This window comes from Pollicipes pollicipes, unplaced genomic scaffold (genome assembly GCF_011947565.3).
Source record: "Pollicipes pollicipes isolate AB1234 unplaced genomic scaffold, Ppol_2.1 Scaffold_5724;HRSCAF=6776_pilon_pilon_pilon, whole genome shotgun sequence".
NCBI classification, from domain to species: domain Eukaryota; kingdom Metazoa; phylum Arthropoda; class Thecostraca; order Pollicipedomorpha; family Pollicipedidae; genus Pollicipes; species Pollicipes pollicipes.
Window position 1 is genome coordinate 50,685,751 of NW_023596746.1, and position 10,772 is coordinate 50,696,522.

At 49.7% G+C, this 10,772-nt stretch overlaps 1 protein-coding gene across 1 annotated transcript in view; it reads right to left on the reverse strand.

Annotated features, from left to right (window-relative positions):
• LOC119103160 (phorbol ester/diacylglycerol-binding protein unc-13) overlaps positions 1 to 10,708 on the reverse strand; it is a 39,238-nt gene extending 28,530 nt beyond the window's left edge. The window contains exons 1-4 of the mRNA XM_037226610.1: positions 10,499 to 10,708; positions 5,812 to 5,841; positions 3,507 to 3,609; positions 1,668 to 1,785 (exon numbers count right to left, since the gene is read on the reverse strand). Of these exons, the coding sequence (XP_037082505.1) occupies positions 1,668 to 1,785; positions 3,507 to 3,609; positions 5,812 to 5,841; positions 10,499 to 10,520 (273 nt within the window). The 5' untranslated portion in view covers positions 10,521 to 10,708. The remainder of the gene's footprint in view (positions 1 to 1,667; positions 1,786 to 3,506; positions 3,610 to 5,811; positions 5,842 to 10,498) is intronic.
• Positions 10,709 to 10,772: the final 64 nt, after the last annotated feature.

Here is a 10,772-nt window from a genome sequence, read left to right on the forward strand (position 1 = left end):
CACGGGCCTGGCGCGGCCAGGCAGCATGGTCTGCACAAACCGTGGCCTGTACAGACTGCACTCCAGGGGGTGAACTAGTCGCGACTCGCTGCAGAGAAAGCCAGATCCACACGCCACGCACGTGGCGAGGCGGGTGCTGGCGCCAGGTGAGCTGATTCACGCAGGAACGCTGGAGGTCGTGAAAGGCGTGTTTACTATTCACTTTGGCTCCGCGTGCTAATGGACCACAGATCAATCATGCAGTAAGCGTGGTGCACCATGGGGCACGCCACTGTTGGCTCGTATGTTTTAGAACAAATATCTTGCATTTATTCGACAGGACCTTCAGTACCTCAAACATTAAGTACAGGGTCCCCAGACCTCCAGTCCCTGAAAGAGCCTTCAGTATCCTGAACTGGGAAGGCCTGCCAGCCCCATCTCATCTTAGTTATGAGATGAAATAAACTTCCTACGGACGTACCAAGCCCATTACTAGATTATCCCTATAGTTCTCATCAAAACGCAAAGAGCTTTGGGAACCGTGACTTCGCATAGGTCAAGCACGGTCAGGAGTAAAATCAAGAACAGTGCTTCCTTACGACTGCAGCACCTATGTCGAGCATTGTGTTCATTATGTGGCAAAAGATCCTCAACTATATGATGACGGGACGTAGTTGCTGTTTTATCAACTTTGATTGGGGCAGGAAAGTGAGACGCAGCCCGTGACACCGTCAACAGGCGCTCGGCCGTCACTGAGTGCAGCTGCGGTCCGGTAAGGTCCCCTGCTACAGCCCACAGGTGACCGTGAGATGGTCGCCAGTGGACAGGCAGGATCCGCTCGCTGCTCAGTCGGAGCAGGTGAGAGGGCGGGGGGGGGGGGGGGGGCTCCAATCGAGGCCAGCCTGACGCCGCGGAGGCGAGTCCCACACGAGCTGCGCGCGGCCGCTCTCGCCATCGGCGATGTAAGCGGCGACACCGCCGGCCTGGCACCATTTGGCCGCGAACTGACGTATGAAATTGAAGCAGACGACCTCAAACAGCTCGATGGCAGAGGACCCCAGCAACTCCAGATTTTTCAACACTTTTCAAGACAGGAACACACTGGCGTCGAGAGACAGGTTATTCATTTTGGTTTGAAATAAATCCAGCAATCATTATCCCCTATAATTGTTACATTCGTTACGTCACAACTATAATTTTTAGTTAACTTATTACATATTATGGGAACCTGATATTTACGTAGCACTTTCTTAACAAGATAAGCTCTCTTTATTGATAAGATATCTTCTGAATTGCAGCCAATACAATGAGGTGGTAGAAACCAAAGTGACGCTGGAAGCTTTGGCCAGTTTTGGGTTTTAACTTCTAACTGTAATGGACTCATTATAACTCACCGCGATCGTATATGTGATACAACCAAGTATTTCACCAACTGTGATGCATGTCCACCGCCCGCACCACCTGTACAAATTGACTAATCAAAGTACTGCGTCAAAACAGCTTTACAATCCTGCACGTGTAGTACCCTGTTAGACCCAGGCAAACGACGATAAGCAAGGATTTCATAGGCGCTCAAAAGGGATAGCCTCATCAAAAGACATCAACGCGCCGCTGTGCTGATCGGTTGCCGACAGGTCACTGCCAGCTGGAGACAGGCTGAACGCCGTCGGCTGGTGGAGCTCACTCACCTCGTTTGAGTACTGGACGTCCACTAGTGGCAACCACGTGTAGCCGAGCGCCTTGTCCCACAGCAGGCCCTTGCTCCAGACCTCGACCAGCAGGCCGGTGTCCATTTGCTCGGTCTCACTGCGCGGCACGAGACGACACGGTCACGCGGAGCCTCCGCCGGCCGCCATCGGCTCCGCTTGCGACGCGGGCAGCCGGTGACGGCTTGTCGCCGCGCCCTCGCCACGTCCAGGACCGTGTCAGGTGTTATAGTCACGCCACGTCCAGGACCGTGTCAGGTGTTATAGTCACGCCACGTCCAAGACCGTGTCAGGTGTTATAGTCACGCCACGTCCGGGCCCGTGTCAGGTGTTACAGTCACGCCACGTCCGGGCCCGTGTCAGGTGTTACAGTCACGCCACGTCCAGAGTCGTGCCAGGTGTCAGGTGTTACAGCCGCGCCACGTCCAGAGTCGTGCCAGGTGTCTGGTGTTACAGCCGCGCCACGTCTAGGGCCGTGCGTGTGCACTTGAGCTGAAGGTTCGAATTCGCAGCGTTCTAACAAATTCAAACATGTTTGATTTTTGCGAGTTTTTGAACCGACCGAACCGAAGTTTTTGAAGCAAGGATTTAAACCCCAGAAACTAGGCTTAGAATCCAAACACTGCTGTCGAACCTTGGAAGCTATCATTTGAAAGTGCAAATAAAGACACTAAAATATTATTTATGCTCATATCTTTATATAAACTAGATGCAACATACATGTGTCTGTCCATGTCGAATGGATTCGTCGATGCCACGTTTTTATATAGTATATAGATTATTGCCAAACTCTGCTGCTATGGTTACTGGTGTTTCCCTGCGACCACTATGTTTCGCTGTTTACTGTACCATTAGAAATGACCAATTGTATAAGCATTGAAAACAGCCGGCCAGAAATCAATAAAATCAGTTAACAAATTCTATACGGAGTGTTCCAAAATTGTTTGGGTTTTAAACTGAAAAAACAATCTTGAAGACCTTTTCGCGCTGTTCAAAATCCTTCCCCTCTTAAGACCTAAACCCCCTCCCCCCAGTTTCTGACCGGCACGCCAGCGGAAATGAGGAAAGATATATCGCGGGGAGTGTTTCAAAGTTACCTTGGCATTCATGACGTCATAATGACGTTATTTAAATCCTGCCATTCCATAAGCCATGCGGCGATCGAGGCCAAGAAAAATACAGTTGTCGAGGCGTTCATATTTGGAGTTCGTGAGCGCGACTTCCAGATATAACCACCGTCCAATGGCTCTCAATCAATGTTGTGCAAGGTACGATGACATCAAACCATGACGTATCGAGAAGCATATTTACCAGAGAACTATGCTGTCTAGAGCCCCCTTTTCCATTTAAAAAGTATACCAATATCCATATGTGAGCTTGTTTAATTATATCTGATGCTTGCTTCATTATCTTCAAATGTGAAATGTTCCCTTTAATTACACGACATCAGAGTGCTGGGATATCGATGCAGATATTCGGATATATTGTGCCTATCCGAATATATGCCAATCCCGAATCCGAATCACGGCTGCAAACCTCCCAAACTAGATTCGAATATGAAATTGCAGCGAGTCCTCAGCTTTAATGTGCATGGTCCGATGTGCACCTGTTAGTTACGTGCACCTGTTAGTTACGGATGGCTGTCAGCCGCGTAGCGGACTTAAAACCGCGTTTTCAAGTACGTTGGAAGCTGTCGCAGCTTCTCTGAAGCCAAAATCGAATCACGGTGGTGATGCACTCCTGCATGTTACACATAGCTCACGCTGGCAATGGACGGCGGTGTAACCTCCATGGTGTGACGGCACAGTAGAAGCGACTTACAACAGGAAGTCTTGCTCCCAGCAGGGCTCGGCTCCCTTGACAGTGACCGTCGTTGATTTGACATGCTGCAATTTCAGGGTGACGTACGTGCTGAGCTGGTTTGCTGAAACAGGTCGCCAGGTTACTGCAGGCTGAAATCACGTCTGCGTGCGAAGTTGCGAAGGACTGGTATGGTAGGAATGCTTGGCATCCGCGTACAACACATCCTTTTGAATTATCGTTGCCTTTTGCCAATTAACAGGGTGTAGCATGAAGTTTTAGCCACGTTGTGATAAGAAAGTCCCATCATCCATCATAGTTCATTATCACCAACACCACCACTACCACAAATACCACCATTACCTCCACCACCACCTCCACCTCCACCACCCCCACCACCAACCCCACCACCACCACCACCACCACCACCACCACCATCATCATCGTCATCATCATCATCATCATCATTATCATCATCGTGCGACATCGAAAACGGCGTCGCCGCACAATATCTGTTAACTGCAGATGGAATCGCAATTTGTTGGACTTATCAATCGATGTATCCTCGACAGCGGTGTTATGACTTACAACTCGTTTCGAAAGGTTACTTCTTCGGGCGCTGTGGGTTATCGGTCCTGAGAAGGACCTAAGGTGTTTGGTGTATAACCATGTCTGATTTCGATTCAGCAGATAAAGTCCTATCTGTCGTCCAATAGAAGCTAAAAATGACGTCATTTCATCTAAAAGAGGAGACGCCATGGAGCTTCTTTTAACAGACGTCCTGGAGCTGCTCACGTGCTGAGTCACCACAGCCTTCCAATTAGACATCCAAGAATGCCAACGGATGGAACGATTGACAATGAACTCACCGTTGTGTCTAGTGATTGCCAACATTTAGATGCAGTACCCGCTCATGCGCACGCAGCGCTTGAAACGGCACCATGCGCGCCAGCAGCGTGACTTCAGCACGCTGACGACACGCTCGTCCCCGGACAACACCAGGCGACGCTACCACATTCCCGGATGACGTCATCGGTCAGCGCACGCCGATCGGGCTCACCGCAGAGGAAGAGACAAACTAGGCGTTGCTGCTCCTCGACGCAGGGGTGGAAAGGACTGAGAACGTATTCGCCACATCAGTGCAGCGTAAGTCAACAGCAGTCGGTCGGTGCCGTCCGCTTCGAGTCCCACCACCCGGATCATGTCGTCCTACCACCCGGATCATGTCGAGACAGGAATCGCCAGGGGCCTACAACATCGCGCGCTGCACCCATCGTCGCGATGGCGAGGCCGGACAAGGAAGAAAAAGGAGGGACATCTCGCTGAGACATTCCAAAGAAACAGCTGCGACGCGACAGCATCACTTCCTTACAGCAGAGACCTGTCGGAGGATCTCCGAAAAATCTGTGAAGGTAGCAACGTCGGAGCAATTTCCAGAAGCGACGCGCCACTTCCGCCAATCTTTACCACGGTCAGACCACTGACATCTACGGATAACAGGAAGAACTGAATGCAACATCCCCTGCAGCTATCGAAGATAATAAAAAGGCAACACATGTTGCCCAACATCAATCAGACTGAAGGAGATCACAGAGGGAACCAGATGGGTGAAAAAGCGGCACGGCAAGTACGACGGCAAGTACGACATGGAGTACGTCATTGACAGAAAAACGCACTGAAAAATACAATTTTCAGGTTTTGCAACATTTCCACAGGCCAGCAAACGGAGTTTCCAACGCGTCACTAGCTGTCCTCCCAATAATGAGGCGGTTGTAATGTACGCGCATGAATCACGAGATCGTGGTTTCGATGTTTGGACCATTGAAAACTTTCGATGTTGTGATGCACACATGAGTATAGCAAACATCATCAGGTGCCTTTCAGAACTAACCAACACCGGACAACGACTGGAGGAGTAACCGGCCCAAACTTTATGCAGACACCATCACCACTGACGAGACCATGGTCTGCATAATCATTCCATCTGTGCTAACACCTCGCTCCAACCATTCCACACGGGCATTAAATGTTTTGGCTGTGTATGCCTAAGCATAACTCAACGAACTCTTCAACGGCATAATGAATGTAGCACTGCAACCTTGTAGTGCTGGAACTTTCTTCTGGTGCGTTTAATGAGATGCGCAGGCAGCAATCACACTTACATGGGTGTATGAATGCATGGCATCGACAATGATAACACCAACTTGGAAATCAAATTAAATCATGGCAGGCAATGACACAACCTAAACAAACGGGGAAAGAGTGGATATTTTTGTGACTTTATTCATTATCGAAATCATTTTCTCAAGCATGGATGCCCTCTTACCTTGCGGTCCGATGAACTTTGCACGTTTAACTGAAACAGAAAGTCATTCAGTAAATAACAAAACACACAAAGGCCAGTCGTGAATACATAATACGATAGTGCCCTCTGGGGTAATTGCACTGAGAACTGTCAGAATCAAGTTATGAGGTATTTTTGTTTGCAATAAAGCTACCAGTCGGCTATAATCTAAGCGAGGCGGTCGGCGCTGGATTCCCTCCGCCCGACCTCATCTCATCGGTCTTGACTCTAGATTTGCGTTCCACCTGCTGAACCAAACTACCTCTGACTGTCATATCAAGAATATCGCACTGAACGGGAGAGGAGCGATTATATACAAACAAGATACCTTTTTGGCTATGGCAGCGGATCGCTCTGGTGTTGATGCCATCATGTCTCCCTAGTCAACAAGCATCGAGATGCTCTTGTCTACAGTTGTTCCTATTGAGCCCATGAATATTCTTGATTGTTGCTTTGAACTATTTAAGAGAAGACCATAACAATGTTCAACTTGCGATGACCCACGCCAGCTTGAACAGATCCACCCATAGGAATGCGGCCGATGACCCGTACATTCTAAACTAAGCTCTGAGTGAATGTGCTGAAGCACAAAATAATTGGATATGTGAGAGAGGGCATTAATGCTGATGCTTTGGGAACAAAGTGCATTTCTTCTACCAAAGTGACACTCATCATGCCACGGAATGCGAGTCTTTTTAGAGAGTCGCGACACGCAAGGAATATTTTAATGACAAGGCCGTTTTCGTCAAGAAATTTCATAGCACCCACGGTATTAACCAATTTATTGGTAAACTCCATGAAAAGAATCGAAAATGCCATAGACACCACAACCCCCTGTACGAGACCAAGTGCGCGCTGTGAAATTGCTTTTTGGAGTGACCGATCTACGTTTTTGCGTAGCCGTGTTCGAAGGACACGCGAATATTGCACGGAGCTAAGGAAACTTCACACCAACAACTATCTGCCATGAAAACGTAAACATTTTAGCACGGTCAGCAATCATTAAGGTGCATATACCTCTAAGATTTTAAACAAGTATAGGTAGATGAGATATTTCCTTCGTGTTTAGGTGCCGGTCTGAGATTTATTTTCATCCAGTGCACCAAATGGATTTCACAAAAATCACTTTAGGTACACATGCTTTACGACTTTAAAAATAATAGATGTAGATTTCACACCTTATGTCCTTATGCTGGGTCCCGCACTCGAAATATTGCCAAAACAAGGACATGTACGCTATGTAATCTTGGATACTCATGGCTTTATTTGTAGGGAAATCCAAAAGGGTGCTAGATTGCCGCAAGGCATCTCTAAGCCCCACGGAGTGACTGCTTTAATTTCGAATCCCTCAGTCCGTACAATATGGGCGTTGAAGAGGGGCCCCAGTTGACCTGCCATGCATTAGTACAGCCCTTAATATGGCGGCCCGGGGTTGTTAGATATCAGTGGATTTTACACATGTGCTAGGGGAGATTCTGGCGGCGCACGTGTGGATTATCAGATGGCGGTGCCCTTTGAAATGGGAGTGTTATCTATGACCAAACACATTCACTGCAGGAAAGGACACTTAAACCGGGTGCAGGGACGCTGAGAACAATACTATCCTCAACGGTGCCCTATTCTACGAGCAAAGGTCAGTGCTCTACAAAATGTGAAAAGCTAACATACGCTCGGTTGGGGGCCTTTCCCAAGTTTTCCAAAATAACTTCCGACCAAGTTTCATATAGCTGTGGGCAGTTGAACAGGATATCTTTTGATATACACAATTGGATGTAAGACGAGTAAACATTCACGACAAAAAATAATGGAGCTAATCAGAATTATTAAGGTAAAAGCTGGCTCCGTGGGATGTAAGAGTATTTGGACATCGGTTTGGAGTTCAAAATTGATTAAGTTTTTTTTACCCGAAAGCCACAACCTCGCAAATATCACGATTTGTTGCAAGAGAGTTTAAAAATGCGCACACGCTGCATAACAGCAGCAACTAAACAAACAAATTATGTTACTACGTCGGACATTAATGCCCAACATACAAATATATTGAAAGATCATCAGAAAGCCGCATAACTACACCAGCTGCCTGCCATTCAAACTGCCCAACAGGCAGGTGGTACCCGCGAGTCACGCGACTGAAATGATCGTCATTGATGCTAAAATGGATAATCCTGTTCTGCCTACAAGCAAAACGTACCTGCCGCTATATGTCTTCCGTGCGTGATGTCATGTTAAACGGTAACGTGCAGCAGGGTGGGCAGTTTCTGCCCCCCCCCCCCTCCCCAATGATGTCTAGAGGCTCAGTGGTGGGCGGCTTCTGCCCCCTCCCCTCCCCAATGATGTTTAGAGGGTAAGTGATGCGTTTTCGTTCCGAAAAACGTAAAAATGTAAACGCTATATGAGTGTATAATGTGGTTACTGTTTGCTTAAAAGAGATGCATCAGTAGTGTAACACTAGAGCGTAACAAGGGGGCACAGAAGCGTACCCCGGTTGTCGAGAGGGCGAGAAGACCACCTTTATATGACACGCAGTTTTGCTGAAAGCAAAATTCGTTCATTCCTTCCCTGCCTTGGAACCATCCTGCATCATGATATCAAATATTGCTTGCATATACTTCAACGACATACCTACTGCACATAAACCACCAATGAGGCTCTAATGACCAAATGAACAGCTGGTCATTTGGCGCCATGTGCGCCCGTCACGCCGCATTGTCATGCCTTGTCGCCTCTGGCGCTCAACGTCTGGTAAATGTGACAATAATACATGTAAAAGGCAATCAATAATGATATACAATAATCTGATGTGATATCTAATAGCATGTAATAATAAATCAATGATGACATATAATAATGTATGACTATATATATATATATATATATATATATATATATATATATACATATATGTATATATATTCATATATATATATATATATATAATCTGTGTAATAATGCAATCAATAATAAGGTGATCAGCATGGCCTTGAGACGGGCGTGTATACGTCTCCCGCATTCAGAAGCTCTTATACTTGGTTGCACAACCCTCCTTTTTGACTGCTCTGACATGCCCGCCGCCATAATCTTACATTCAATGGGTGCCAGTGTATACTTTACGGGCGTGACTTCTGTTCGGACTGCCAGTGACCTGACAATAGGTAGCGGACAGCCATGATGGCGCAGACATGTACACTGACGGGAGCACGACACATGTCGAGCTGCCAGTGACCTGACAATAGGTAGCGGACGGCCATGATGACGCAGACATGTACACTGACGGGAGCACGACACGTACCGAGCTGCCAGTGACCTGACAATAGGTAGCGGACGGCCATGATGACGCAGACATGTGCACTGACGGGAGCACGACACGTGTCGAGCTGCCAGTGACCTGGCAATAGGTAGCGGACGGCCATGATGACGCAGACATGTGCATTGACGGGAGCACGACACATTTCGGCAGAGTTACGTCTCGAAGTCAAGCCCTTGAACTGCCCTTGCTCACTGTTTTTCTTCGAAAAAGAAAAACGGTGGGCTTTCGTGAAGGGAACTGTCCACAGGGAAGTATATAGCCCCTAGCCGGCTAAGATGCAGTGTTCACCATCCCTCGTCACTCGACCGTGACCAACCCCTAGAGCATCCAAACTGGCTCTGAGAACCGGCCCTTAAGCGCGAGAGGAGCCGGACATTAAGTCCGCGAGCATGGCGAGGGCAGACATAGCACCCTCCCTCCGCTGAGAAGTGAGCACGGCGAGGGCAGACATAGCACCCTCCCTCTGCTGAGAAGTGAGCACGGCGAGGGCAGACATAGCACCCTCCCTCTGCTGAGAAGTGAGCACGGCGAGGGCAGACATAGCACCCTCCCTCGGAGGAAACGTGAGCACGGCGAGGGCAGACATAGCACCCTCCCTCTGCTGAGAAGTGAGCACGGCGAGGGCAGACATAGCACCCTCCCTCGGAGGAAACGTGAGCACGGCGAGGGCAGCCATAGCACCCTCCCTCTGCTGAGAAGTGAACACGGCGAGGGCAGACATAGCACCCTCCCTCAGCTGAGACCATGATGCGACTAGCGCTGGTCTCTCTGGACGTCGAGGCGGAGAACCATATCACCTGACGCTTCGAATAGCACGCTGAGCAGGCACGTGCTGACGGCCGCATCTCTGTCAATGTCACACCGAGCGGAGACCCAATGACGGTCCTCGTCACCTGCCACGCTGAGCAGGAACATGCTGACAGCCTCACTTCCTCACCTGTCACGCCGAGCAGGGACACGCTGACGGCTTCTCCTCCCCTGCCCGCCGAGCAGGGACACACTGACGGTCGCTCTTCACCTGTCACGCCGAACAGGGACATGCTCACGCCTTTTCTCCTTCCATGCTCATCGAACAGGGACCCATTGACGGCCTCTCTTCACCTGTCACGCCGAGCAGTGACATGCTGATGGCCCCCTCTCCTCAACCGTCACGCCGAGCAGGGACACACTGACGGCCTCTCTTCACCTGCCACGCCGAGCAGTGACATGCTGATGGCCTTCTCTCCTTACCTGCCACGCCGAGCAGGGACATGCCGACGGCCTTCCCTTTTTACCTGTCACGCTAAGCACGGACATGCTGGTGCTCTTCTCTTCTTACCTGTCATGCTAAGCAGGGACACGGTCGCGGCTTTCTCTCCTTACCTGTCACGCTGAGCAGGGACATGCTGATGGCTGATGCCAGGCATGCGACGCCGGCGTGCCGGCCGCGCTCTCACGCTGCCGGCTGTCACCGGGCCGAACCGTCACACTGACGGCTGTCACCGGGCCGGACCGTCACACTGACGGCTGTCACCGGGCCGAACCGTCACACTGACGGCTGTCACGCCGACGGCTGTGCACGGGCGGCCGCCGCCAGAGCCACCTGCACGCCCGAGGCGACGCGGCACGTCTGAGCTCTGCCGCCTTGCGCTCCGCT